This window comes from Melospiza georgiana, chromosome 3, assembly GCF_028018845.1.
Source record: "Melospiza georgiana isolate bMelGeo1 chromosome 3, bMelGeo1.pri, whole genome shotgun sequence".
NCBI classification, from domain to species: Eukaryota; Metazoa; Chordata; class Aves; order Passeriformes; family Passerellidae; genus Melospiza; species Melospiza georgiana.
In genome coordinates, this window is record NC_080432.1 from 61,366,803 (window position 1) to 61,381,306 (window position 14,504).

General features: G+C 38.9%; 1 protein-coding gene across 1 annotated transcript in view; it reads right to left on the reverse strand.

Moving 5' to 3' along the window:
- The window catches only part of ADGB (androglobin), a 96,972-nt gene extending 84,160 nt beyond the window's left edge, over positions 1 to 12,812 (reverse strand). Inside the window, exons 1-2 of the mRNA XM_058019916.1 lie at positions 12,754 to 12,812; positions 160 to 298 (exon numbers count right to left, since the gene is read on the reverse strand). Of these exons, the coding sequence (XP_057875899.1) occupies positions 160 to 298; positions 12,754 to 12,812 (198 nt within the window). The remainder of the gene's footprint in view (positions 1 to 159; positions 299 to 12,753) is intronic.
- Positions 12,813 to 14,504: the final 1,692 nt, after the last annotated feature.

Here is a 14,504-nt window from a genome sequence, read left to right on the forward strand (position 1 = left end):
TTACTGTAGTTTAGAAAGGAACTACTTAAACATATTGAAAACATATGATTGAAAATAAATATATTTATCAGTAATACATTATTTAGAAGTTGTGGCAAATACTCTATTAAATAAAAGTACAAAAAATGAAGTAGAAATAATATGTATCACACAACTTACTGAAATTTGACCTTTTCCAGGTTTTTCTTTTCCAGCTTTTCCGGTATCCCATTTTTCCGCACTGATATCTGCATCACTCCATTCTGGCCAAATAGGAAATCTCCACTTCTCATTGGAAGCAGCTTCCTTCATAGATGGCCTGGAAAACACACAAAAGCATAAATAAAAATGAACAGCATTATTAGATAAGGGTAGTAGAAAGTATTTTATCTTATAAAATATTTTTTTTAATGTAATAGGAATTTTAGTGCTTTTAACTATGTTAAATTTTGTCACTAAGATAAGCAAACATCTTAGAAAATGCTTGATATTGTTATTATGTATAAACCAACAAAATATTTAACGCATTTATACTTCTGCTGAAGTAAATTGGGTAGCTGAAGCACAAAACCAGAATTTGAGGACGGTTTCTTCTCTCCTCTTTTCCCCTACTCAGTTCAACTCACTCACCTATCTGAAGGTGTTCCTTCATTTCTTCTGACTTATTTTCTTCAGATAACCAGAAGGAGCTTGCCATGGATCCAGGATGCCCTGGGGAAAGGATTCCCACTTCCAGGCATCTGGGAGCTGCTAGACCAGCCAGCACTGTCTGCAGGCACTTTCATTCTCAGGGCTCTTGTGCTACCAGCACTCTCACTACTTTCTCTTGGCTTTCACAATCCTGGCAATAATTTTGCTGAGGCTGAAAGGATTTTCACAAGACTAATACACAATGTGTTCATAGCCACGAAGTAGCACTAGTGCACCTTCATCTTTCAGTGCATACAAAGGGTTGAAAAACTGAATTAGCTAGAATATTCATTCATTGTTCCTATATATAAACGCAACAAAACGTGTAACCATGTTCCAAAGTCAAACACAGACTACTTAAATGACTAAGGAAACTACTTAAATGACTAAGTCTGACTAAGGAAAATGTTGTCTATGAAATGACACCTGAAAATCCTATTAAGCTGCATCACCCAGAAGGTGGAAGTGTCTTGGGAGAACAGAGGCATTGCTCAAGGGTAGAGCAGTGAAACTACAAAAGCAAAAGCTCAGCTGGAGTAGAAATAATCAAAGGATGTTAAGGACAAGGAAAAAAGCTCCTGTAAGTACACTGGCAGCAAAGGACATATAAAGAAGCACATTGCTGCTCAGTGGGGTGGGGAACAGCTTAGTGACAAAGAACATGGGAAAGGCCAAGATACTCAATGTCTTTTTGTGTCTAGGGTTTTGTTGGCAAACTTGTCTCTCTCCTCAGTCCAAGAGTCTATTTACAAAGTCTGTGGGAGCGGAACTTTACCCACAGTAGAGGAAGGAGTTGGGCAGCACTTGAGGCAACTGGATGCACACGGCTCCATGGGACTAGCTGCAATGGGAGTAAAGGTACTGAGGGAGTTGACTGGAGTCTGATTTGGATTTTGGTAAATGCAGTGCTTGGAGACACTTTAAATTCAAATAGACATGGATCTAAGCAATGTGGTCTAAACTGGTCCTGCTTGAGTAGAAGTTTGACTAAACAGATCCCTGATGCACCGTTCAATCAATGTTTTTCTATAATTCCATAATACTTTAGCAATAGTAAGGACAAAGACAAGGGTAAAAATAAAGATTTCTCACTGTCTAGACATTAACTACATTGATCCACACTACCAGTAACTCTTAATGGAAGACAGCTGTTAAAATTCAATACCATCTGTGCCTTCTGCTGTGCAAAACCCACCCAAACATAGCTTCTACTTCTCTAACTGGAAGGAAGATGAATTCTGTAGAGTGATACTTAGCTTTATTTTTTTTCACCTCAGTCATCTGTAAATCGACTCTATTAGGTTTCATCTTACATTAATGGCATAATATTTTCTCCAGTGTTTTCTTGAAGACTCAAATGATACTTCATTATGTATTCAATAATATTTAACCAGCAATTGAAAAACCCTGAGGTGTTTATCAGTTTCTCTGTATAATTTCCAGTTGTTTCAAAGAATCTATTGCATCTGTGCTAACCACATGCATGAAGAACAATGAAAAACTAAGTGCTGGCTCTATCAACAGATTGTGATAAAATATCAACATTTGTGATACTTTAAAACCTGAACACTTCTAACACTGATTTAAATATTACTCCTGGCAGTTTCATACACATAGTAAAAAATTCGTAAGTTAAAATTCTCATTTTTTGTACTTTTTTGAATGGCATACTTATCAATTTTAAACATTTCAGGACTACTCCTAATTCTTTTGTATCTTTTTTCTACTTCTACATCTGCATCTCCTCTTCTACATATTTTATAGAGAAGCATGGAAATTTCACTTACTGATACCAATAATAAAGATATTCTGACACCATTCACAAATAAAGTTAATGATAATTGCAATAATTTATAGAACCATAGAACGGTTTGGGTTCAAAAGGACCTTAGAGATCATTTAGTTCCACCCCTCCTGCCATGAGTAGGGACACCTTACACTAGACCATGGTACTCAGAGCCTGTCCTCATTTCTTGCTATAAGTTTTCTGAGTGCTTTGGGACAATAATGGAATAATAAAAAAGCATAATTTTTAAATGCAGCAATGAGATATGCAAGACTTACTTAGCTTACTATCATACTAAGACAGAAAATCACTTTCTACCACACTTCGACATGACAGAATATCCTCAGCATTAACAATCTGGAATACATGGAAACAATGCTACCTATGATTGAGATGCTTAAACTAAGTTGTAGAAGTCAAATGCTACTGTATCTCAGAAATAATAATTCAATAAGACCTGGAAAATTCACAAATAACAGCAATTTAATTGGTCTACAAATATAAGTAATAAATGAAAAAAGACTTCTGAATTAATTAAAATACCGCATTTGAGTAATGCTATTATGAAGTTCCTCTGTTACTAGAATTGAATAATATAACGGTGAGACTTCTTTGAAATGAACTGTAAGATACGAGGACAATGCAAATTTCTGCTATTTTATGCTCAGGCTGGATGGGTTCATTGTGCAACAGTATTTTTAAAACCAAATTACTGGCAGACTTCCTTTTAATCCTGTGCTAAACCCTAAAGGAGAAAAAGGAAGAATAAATTGCCTAATGAAATATCATGAAGTTGGCACTAATTCACCTGTGACCCTTAAAGCATCTTCTCCAAGAACACTGGTAGAATTGATACAGTGCCAACAGAGGAAAGAGGGGATGGCAGGACAGACAAGCACATCAGGGAAAATGCAGACAGATTGCAACCTAAGTTTTTCAGAGACTTCAGATTTATTGCAGAGACAGGAAACAAGCCCACTGGAAATGTGCTTTCAAGTAATACAGTCCGTAGACATGTGCACTACCACATTCTGCAAGCAAGATCTTGTCAGCTTGGTTAATAGAGTCTAGGAAGCTAGGAAGCAAATATTTTCTTCCTAAAACAGATAAATCTACCTGCAAATTTTCTATGGCCATTCCTTAGAGAGGGAACCCAGCAACACTGATGGGATTATTCTCAAGAATTACAGAAGCATTGGTAGGTACTTTCAAACAGCATGGCTACTCCCATCTGCCTTTCCCAATAATCATGTCATTCTGGATCACCAAACAATTTCATGATTTTTTTAGAAATCATGAAGACACCAAGAGGCAGTAAAAAAAAAGTGTCCCTTTCTGTGAATTGTCTGAACAGTCATAAAAAAAACTACTTCTGTCCTCAGTGAAGCTTTTATACTAGTAAAAAGAGGGCAGAGAACAGAAGCTTCAACTTTTTTTCCAAATCTGCCCTGCAGGGAAGCTACTTAAGTATTTCTTTAATCTCTTCCAACCTCAAAGACAAAAGACTCCTTTGAAGACCTTATTTATAGCAGAAAGTTCTTTTAAACTATAATCACTGAAATGATTTTTTAAAAGTAGCATCTGAATATCTTAGAAACCCAGAGCAGAAACCATGGTAACACTCAAGTTCATAAGAATCTCTAAAGGATACAGGAAAGTTTGGCCAAGTATCAGTAACTCTGTGGCAAAATGATTTGCTCTTTTTCTTCATACCTAGTATCATTCTTCAGAAGAGGAATGAACAGAATGAATCACAATCAGACAATTCAATCAGCAGCTAATAAAGAAATACAGTTTTCTCCTTATTATTAGCATAGTCAGCAGCAATTACAAAATAAAACCAAAATATGAATGAGTGGTTTACAATACCTTGCCATTAGTCTTACCTTGGATACTGGAGCCAAAACATACAGGATTCTCTGCAGAAGCAAAATAGTCTACGTGCTCAGAGCTCTCGTGTTTGGGGAGACCCAAGCCATGGATGCAGCTCAGGTATGATGAGCAGAACAAATAATTGTAAACCATCTATGCTGCGATCACAGTTGCTTACAAAAGCCTCTGACAATAGGTTTTATTGTCATTTTACTTTTGTGTACTGGGGCAGGACTTCTTCCCCAAAAAGCACAGAGTACTTTCTGTGTGAAGCAAGTTCAAACTGGAAAATTAAAGTGATGATAGAAAGAAAAGATGAACACCAACTGATTATTCATTATAGACATATCATTTTTAAAGGGGTCTGTAATTTAGATCACTGCTTCCAAGTGTGATGTTCTCATTTCTAAACATAGCTGATGTCTTTGTAGGTGTCAGACAAACTACTAATAGACCTCAGTAACTTGTGAAGGATGAGCCTCTTTTGAAGGCACACACACACATTTGCTGAGACGGTCACCTAGCCTCACATTTAGCTTTGCCAGATAGAAGTCCACATATTTTCTTACTTATATTTGCCTTCACATTATTGGAAACCAAGCTATTCCTTCTTGCTTTGCTTTCCAGATTTTGGGAGATGGAAGAAAAACCCTAAATGCCAAATCCTTCATGCAAATTTTACACAGTAGCATGCCTTGATCGTTATTTAAAAGAAAAATTATTAGAAAATAGAAATTTAGAGGCCCTGTAGGTTTAAAACTTTAATTTTTTTGTTTGTTCTCCTTGTTTTCAGCCTGATTCTACTTGTTGCCCTAAAAATATTGTCTGAATTCTGATCCTTGTAATTTTAGAATTCCAGCAAAAATTGAGTATCTTCTACTATTTTGATCCATTTATCCCAACTAAACCTTTTTGCTATATAAAAATTTGAAGACAGAAATTGAATATAAAGCACAAAATCAAGTAATAGACTTTTTACATGTTTTAGGGGAAAAATATGAAGATGTATTCAAAAAACTGGTGACAAATAGACTGATAAGCAACTGCATATTTAATATAGATCACAAAGGATTTTTTTATCCTGTGTGAAAAAATCTATGTAAAGCAAAAAAACCCCAAAAATTTCTTTTTTTGGAGGAATTCCTGTAAAATTCAACCTTCATGCTCATAGCTAGCTCATGTAAAATGTTAGAATTTTGCATCCTGATCCTTCAATTTTTGCATTACAGGAAGAACAGTTTCTATTCCACAAACTACTATTTGTAAACTGCTCAAAGACAGAAGTAAAATCAGGTGCCATTATATACTTGAGAAACAATATCATGTATGTGCTGCTTTCAAATGGCAAACCAAGACCCTGTAGCCTGCGAGAGCAATGCCAGAAAACAGCTTACCATTTTCTGTGCTGAGAGGCAGCTGTAGTGAAATTCTCTGCTCCTGATTCTATGGAGCCAAAGATCTGCTATAAAAAAGCTTTGAATACAGAATGGAGAAAAATACTTTTTACTTATCTGAAAAACATTTTTCACATTGGAAGGTATCAGATTGCCTGGATGCCATTCATTGGACAGCCTTTCACATTTTACCACACTGGAGGTCACTTAAACCTTTGAAATACATCCTTCAAATTTATTTGGTTTTTTTAATTACATTCTCAAGAGTGGAACACTGAAAATTAATTCCAAGAGATGCCTGCCAAGGCAGAAGCACTATATTATCTAGCTCTTAAATGAGCCCTTGTAACGTACAGAAACAAACACAGTCTGCACAGGTGGACTTTCTATCCAATGTTGGAGGTGGAAATATGATATACCAATACCTAGATAATGTCATAGCAAGAGCCTGGAAAGAGGAATGTCTTTTCCAGTCATTTTCAGGTGCCAATCTCAGCCAAAAGAAGTGATCTCTGATGGATTCTTCCGAGATGGTTACAGCTGACTCTGAGTTGTGTTCCAGGTGGGATTGTGAGCTGTCCAAACCCGTTGAGGTTAACTGGTTTCAAAAGATGGTACAGGTGGCAGGCCAAGTGAACAGGCTGCCACAAACAAGGGCTTCAAGCTGGATCTTGCAGTTTTCCACCAAGTCACAGATTTGAAAGCAAGTAACATCTACATCCAATTTGCAGATCAAATTTCTGTCTGATCAATGTGCTCTTCTCCCAACTATGAATGAATAGGCATTATAAGGCTGTAAGCTGACCTTAGACCAGATGTAAGAATGCTATGGCTGCTTTTGACACTGAAGTTTGACACTCAAGTATCAAGTAGAATATGAACTGCACAGCGCTGCTTCTTTAAAACCTCTTGTGCCTTCTGTAGGGCACCTGAACAATCAACCAAGAGCTAAAAGTCTCTGCATGGCAGAGCATGCCAGTACTTCTGAGGATTTAGGCCAATTCATTTAAAAAGCACTTTGCATGCATTGTTAAGAAAATCAGGAAATCCCATTTCTTCCATGGTGGTTACAGAGAATTCACAGAAGATAAATACCATTCTGCTTAAATAGATGAATAATTCCTGGCAAACAGAGTCTCTAACATTATATTTTTAGATTGCTTTCTAGTTTCAAAGCACAGTTATTAGTATTTTTCTTTTGACAGTACATTTTCTGCTATGCAGCTCTGCTGAAAGCTGCTTTTTTCCAGCACACTGTTCTTTACACTGTTCACTGCAATAGAAGTCAAAGCTCCTCTTGCACACTCTGATTGCGCAGTCTCCAACCCAGGGCTCATGGAGTGTTTGCCAGTAAGATTCTCTGACAGTGCTTTGAGTTTCATAGAAAGAAAAACCTAAAACTAAAATCAGTAGGGAGTACAGCATTTAGTGTGATATTGCCACTAGTAAATTACTTAATATTTTCATGCCCATGAGTCCGTGAAGTTTGAAATCTACAGATCAAATAAGCTGAGCTCTCAGGGATTCCTTGTTTTAATTAGAATTAACTAGGAAAATTAATTTGAATACATAATTTTCTAATTAACATGTAATCTAGTTAATAAAAAATTAAACTTATTGGTCAGCTTATATGCTATTCTAGTATGCTTCTTCTAATTACCTGGGGAACAAAACATTATCTAACCACAAAACATGAAACTAAAAAGAAATTTAAAAGCAGAAGAGAGTAAAAAGTACCAAAAAATGGACTATGGAAAGTTGTACTGTGTTTGCACACTGAAAAATTTTGATTAATGAAGCACAGGTACTGAAAGCAAGAGCTTCATTTTTCTGCTCAGAAATTCTAGGTCTAATTTAGAATTTTTTTGCTTAAAAAACAAATAGACAATAAAAAATAAATGAAAAGTGGTTCTTTCAAACTTAAAAAAGACAATGCAAAATCTTCAGGAACATCTCTAGCTTTAGTCAGGTTAGAATTTAGGTATTAATACAATAGTACAATAGTAGAGCTTGCAGGTGGTCAGTGATGCAATAAATAACTTCTGAAGAACAATCATGAACCTAAGATCACAACACATTTATTCACTAACACCGCTATGTCTGGGGAAAGTGCATAAGTGCAGGATGGTACCATTTGCTCAGCATTTCAGATGGTTAAATTTTAAGGTACATAGATACTTTTCCCTTCAGTTATGCAGCTGGATGTCCTGGAATCCTGGGCCATCACAGATTTATGTTGTGCCTAAATTATTTGAGAGATCAGGAAATGCTTTCCAAAAGCCTGTAGACAAGCATTCAATCCAAAACAATTTTTTTATCTTTGGATTGCAATTAACAGTGTGCTGAAAGAGACCATGATCTCAAAACATCCTCAATTTTATCAGGACAGTAGCTGCAAACTGGAGATGAACAACTGCTGTAGCTCAAGACACACCACTCACAGGGTCTCATGAAGCCTTAACTGGCTTTGGTTAGAAAGGATCTGAACTGAGCTGTTTGAGACAGAAGAGCCCCACAAGTTATCAAAAATCAGCCTTGTACTAAGAGTATAAAATTTTGTAATATATTACCAGTTACTGTTTTAAAGCAGATTATGAATACAGTGAAGGTTTAAAATTTTTCATTCAAATATTTTCCCTGTGAAGAAGTCTAGTGAGTAGCTGTACTGAGTTTGGCTAGGTTTGAAGTACATTTCCTCAGAGCAGCTTATAGGGGAAATATGTTTTAGTTTTGTGATGGAAACAGAGTCAATAACATGGTGATATTTCAGTGATTGCTGAGTAGCAACTACACAGAGTCAATGCCTTTTCTGCTTCTCACACAGTTCTGCCTGCACGTTGGCTGGGCGAGCACAAGAAGGGACCAGAGGGGACTCAGCCCAGACACCTGACCCCAACCAACCAACCAACCAACCAACCAACCAACCAACCAACCAACCAAAGAGACTTTCCTTACCATACATTCTCATGCTAAGCAATAAACCTGGGGGAAGAAGAAGGAAGCAGATGTTTGGAGTGACGACATTTGTCTTCCTAAGTCAGCAGTACATGTGATGAAGCCCTGCTTTCATGAGGGATGGCTGTACACTTGCCTGTTCATGGGAAGCAGTGAATGAATTCCTGTTCTTGCTCTGATGTTTACCTATTAAGCTGTCTTTATCTGCAGCAAGTTTTTGCATTTTTACCCAGATTCCTGCCCTCATCCTGCTAGGGTTAAGCTAGCAAGCAGTGTGAGTCAGAGATGCCATATGGGGTTAAACCATGAGACTTGAAACTAATTATATTTTTAAAACCAGCCCAATTACCAATAAACTGGGCAGAATTAATCATAAAATGAGTATACCTAATTTAAAAAAAATTCAAAATCTGGGCTAGTATCATCAATGTCTTTTGTCCAAAATGTTCAGTCTGTTTCAAGCCTCCAGCAAAAGTTATAACCTCCAAGCCACACTCAACTCTGACTTTAGCTCATGCACAGTCAAAAACAAGCATAAGTAGCTCCATAGGAATGTAACCAGATTTTACCCTAATTACAGCAACCCCTTCTCTCAAATAAAACATGCTGCAACACATGTTGCAAGTCGAAGATGCACCACTGGGCTGCCCCCTTGGACCACAAACAGGAGAACAGGAGTGCTGAGTGGGAGAATGAGTGAACTGTAGCCCAGCACCTTGTCTCAAACAATACTGCATCGGAAAACCTTTTTGCAAAGAGCATAAAGGCATATCTAGTATAGCCATCAAATAATTTCATAGACTCTAAGTATTTTTAAGAATAATGCTCAAGCACTTCCCACACTTGATGTAGTTGCTATGTATTCATATAATCTTCAACGGGTTTCTTTTCTGCAGGCTTGTTCACTGATTCCAGGTAAATTTTTAGTGCCCATTAAAACTTACATTAACCAATATGAGAGGTCCACTAAAAGCTTCAAGTTCAATTACCATGCTCTTACCCACAAGTCATGAGTTCTTACCATTCTCAATTTTCAGCCTATCTAAAAAACTCAAAACATCAGAAAATTAATCTGGTCAGTCTATATTCTCCAAACTACCAAACCTAAAGAACAGATGCTGGCAGTGGATAAAACCTCAATCACAAGCCATGGCAGAAACCTTATTCTAGGCCTATGGGAATTGAAGAATGAACTAGCAATTCCGCTATTTTTTCTGCTCTTATTCTCCAATCCTTTAATCTTAATAACAAACATTAGGTAATCCTAGGCACTGGCACAGCAACCTGCTACTGATTGCAATCAACCAGGCATACAGCTAAAAAATAATTTCTTCCAGCCAGTGCAGGCTTCAGCCTGTCTCTGCTAGTCCTTGAGGATACATCAGCAGTACATATTAGTTAGTGACCTCTTTAAAAAGTACTCCAGCATTGCTCTGACCTTCCCCTATATACACTGGTGACCTCTATCTGTGCCACAATTACCTCTAAATCACTTGCTTCTCTTGGCTCTGACCATTACCTCTTCATTTTTGTCCCTAATAGCCCAAATCCTAATTGTGATAGCTGCTGATGGCTTAATTCAGAAGATTGGGCTTGATGGCATAGAGCTTCATCAAATTAATTTAAAAGCATTTTAATTCATTATCCATTCTTACTAGCCAGAATCTCTTCCAGTGCCACCAAAGACATCAATTCTTATCCACCACAGCTATTGAAACCTGGGAAAGATCAGATTCTCAGTAGCCTCTAATGGTGCAATTCAGAAATAGCCTAGCTCCTGAGGGAATTGCTTTCTAATTAGAAGGCAGTAATGAAGAGAGACCCAATGGAGTATCCTGCAGAGAGCCAGGGGAAGTCTGGCTAGCAAGTCCAGAGGAATTTTCCTGCCTTCTCCATTTGTTTCTGAGGTCCCACTCTAACAATGCAATATATCCACCCATAATCCTGATTGATTTTCCACAGTGCAGATGCACTGTCCTGACTGTTCTAAACACTTGTGGGTGGGGGGAAAAAGAAGCCTGATTTCACTAGAAATTGAGAAAAGTGCTTTTAAGGTGATCAAAATATATTGCACAGATGTTTGTACACATTATTCTCAGAGAATTTCTGCATTAATTTTATTCAAAACAGATGAAATTTTATAACACTAATTCTGTTTGGTAAGCACTAACAGATTTCAGGATTTTTTTACAAATTGTTAAAAGAAGAATTAGTATTTTTCTTTTTTCTATTACTTATTCCTATTTAGTATTTTGATTATTAGAGACATATAAAAAACAAGTCACGTTTACTATCAGGGGGACAGTATTAATCAAAAGACCAAGTATTTTTAACATTTTTGTCCTTGTAACTGCAAGCTTTGTTCTAAAATAAACCAGAAAATCTATCTTGTTATTACAACAGAATACTAAACTTACAAGGCAACTCTCAGGCAGGCTGCAAATATCCATTTCTCTTTCAAACACAGGAATAGTTACATTACTTATGTTTTCATAGATTTAGACAAAATTTTTACAGTAATTGTCTCTGCCTCATAACCATCCTGAACAAGCTGGGTAATAGAATGAACAGAATGAATGAATATCAAAGGGAATCAGAGAATATTCTGAGTTGGATTCCACTAGGATCATCAAAGTCCAACTCCTGGCCCTGCACAGGACATCCCAAGAGTCACTCCTTGTGCCCAAGAATGGTGTCCAAATACTTCTTGAACTCTCAGGCTTGGTGCTGTGACCACTTCCCTGGCCAAAACAACAACAGAGTTACTAAACAAAGGGTGCAGTGGGGAGAAGGAACTAAATACTAGCAGCTTGCAACAGAAAAGTTGGCAAAATGGGAATCAAGGTGTGAAATATAAAGTAGAAACATGAAAATATAAGAAACTATTGTTGTAGTAAAGGCTGTGTAACTACATATGAAATAAGCACAAAGGAGCATTTGAGATTGACTTCAGGAGAGAAGTAAGTGATACAACTGAAACCTTCATGTATGGCAGGAGAAAAAAGAAGCAAAGGCCAGAAGCACATACATGAGATACTTTTTTCATTTGAATCCCAACAGCACCATGAATTCAGGCTTACATTAGGATGAGAAAGCTGCTAACACCATAGAAACAGAACTCACAAGTCAAAACAGTGACAGTGAATGTCAACGTTCTCTATTTATTTGTATTTTCAGGAAGAAGTAGACATTTACACAGAAATATACAAGTTCATACAAAACACCCAGCAAATAGCAAATAATTAAAAAATTACTCAAGGGATGCTACTTACACAGAAATATTTAAGAAATTAATGGGAAGAATTCTTTTCTTAGTCATACTTGCTTTCCTCGGATTCTTTATAACATAAAGCAAACTTTCCAGACAGTGGGAATTGTCTTTCCTTTCTGTTAGGGAAACTGATGTGCTATAACCATCATTAATCATTTCGCCTCTAAAACTGCAGCTAGTTAGGTTCCTCTCCCTGATGAAAGTAGAGCACCCCCATTCCCAAAATTATTGTCCCTCGTTGATAAGTTTGAGGTTCTTTTAACCTAAAATCATTTCAGTGAGCTCTTAACTTGTGACGGCTCCCGAGCAGAGGCTGAAGGCCTCGTTCCCCTAGCTGTGCACAAGGTCCGAGGTCTGCGTGCCCACCAGGGATGCTGCAGGACACGCACGGCTCTGGCGGGGCAGAGGAGGGAGCACAGAGGGAGGGACCTCAGAGGGAGGGAGCACAACTTCCACACGAGCCGGGCTCCCGGTTTGAACAAACAAACCAAACCCCTCCTCGGCTTTAGGAACCACTTTTACTGAAGCACCCACGCCAGCAAGTGAACTTTCTCAGCACAAGTTGTTTGCCCGCACGGCGCTTACGGGCACGCACCCGTGTCCGGCCGGTGACACGGCGACAGGGCCGCCTGGCACAGGTGCCCACCTGGCTCAGGTGCCCGCCGGCCTCGACGGCCGCCCGGGCCGGGCCGAGGCAGCGGAGCCTCGGGGAAGTTCCCGGCCGGCCGCAGCAGCCCAGGCCGGGCACGGCGGTGTCTCCATCCCGTCTTCCCGCGCCCACTCTCCCTCTCTCCCGGGGCTCTCACCTTCTGGAGGAGGTGCCGGCGCCGCTGGAGATCTTCTTCTTGCCCGCCTTGGAGGCCATGGCCGCGGGTCGGAGCCGCCGCGTCCGCCGCGTTGCCGGGCGACCCCGCGGGAGGGGCCGCGGGCGGCTCAGGGCGAGGGGCCGGGCCCAGCCCCACCAGGACACGGCCCCGCCGCCGTGCGCGCCCCAGGAGCCCAGGAGCGGCGCGGAATGGCTCTGCGGGAAAAGGCTTGGCTTGGAGGGTAACAGGTACCGCTTTCTGCGGCAGCCTCAGGAATCCGTCCCAAGAACGGAGTTTGTCTGCTGCCCCGTGATAACCAGCTGTGAGAAACTGCCGAAGACAGAGAGGCCCTGCAGAGAGACCTGGACAAGTGAGGGGACTGGGCAATCACCACTTGTAGGAAGTCTGGGCAAGACCAGTGCTGGATTCTGCACCTGGGACAGAGCAACCCTGGGTGTATGGACAAACTGGGAAACAGGCTGGACAGCAGCACTGCAGGAAGGGACCTGGGGGCCTTGGTCCATGGCAACCTGACTGAGTCAGCTCTGCCCTGGCAGCCTAGAGAAATTTTAGAGCTAGATTATGCAAGTCTTTCTTTTTAATTTCAGATTGAGGCAATTAATTAACTCCTGCTATGAAGCTCATGATTACCGAAGTGAATGCTATTCCACCAAGGTCAGATAAAATTAGCATTAATCTGCTGGTTTTGAATTCGGCAGATAATTTACTACAACTTCATTTATAAGAAGACTTTTTCAGATACATTCCAGAGACTGCACTATTGTTAATAAGCTCCCATTTCTAACACCATATTTGCTGTTTCCCAATCTGTAGTGAATGATAAAAAATTCTTGATAAAATAGAATATACTTTGCTTATTCTAATTCAAGATTTTTCAAATATAAAAATCAATGAAAATCTGTTTGTCAAATTGCAGAGGGCATGAGTAGGTTAAAAATAGGAGGAAAAATAGGCAGATGTTGCTACATCTAGAGGCTTATTTTAGACAAATTTCAGATCTTGATTTATATCAAGATGACAGGCAGCCAGATAGACACTCATAAATTTCAAAGTGCAGAATTTTTCCACAGCTTGGCGTTTCCCTCGGCGTTATGTCCAACAGCATCCATTTTAAACAAGGTACTTTGGGACACTTCTCACTTGAGAGACAAGTAAACATTTCAATTTTATTTCTTTTCAAACTGAACAGCTGGTCTTCTTTTCATGCAATTATGCTATCAAATATTGATTAGGGCAATAAATAAAATAAAAAAAGGAGAGAAAGAGGTGAGTTCAAACATCTGGATACACCTATTCAGTACCAGCACAGGGCTGTTCACCTCCACACCTTGCTGGATGCTGATGCAAACTTGTAGATGGGGGACAGGATTCAGTTTGTGTCCCAGAATGCAGATAAAAACACCATGGAAATTACAGACTTTCTATTCCTCTGAATCCCCTTTCCTATACTTACTGGACAGAGAAAATACTATGGAAGAGTATCTATGAAATATACATAAAAACGCAAGAGGCAATTATGAAAGTTCTCATAGTAGGAAAACTACTTTATTGAAAGAAGGAAAACGTTTCCTTCTTGAGGAAGAAAAGCTTCCTTCTCGAGGAAGAAAAGCTTCCTTCTCCTTTTCCTTCTTGAGAATTTCCATCTTGAGGTGACCAATGAAATTTGCAGCATCCCAGCAAATAAAACTTTCATATTAAACTTCTGTGAAAGACAACATAAAAGTAACTGA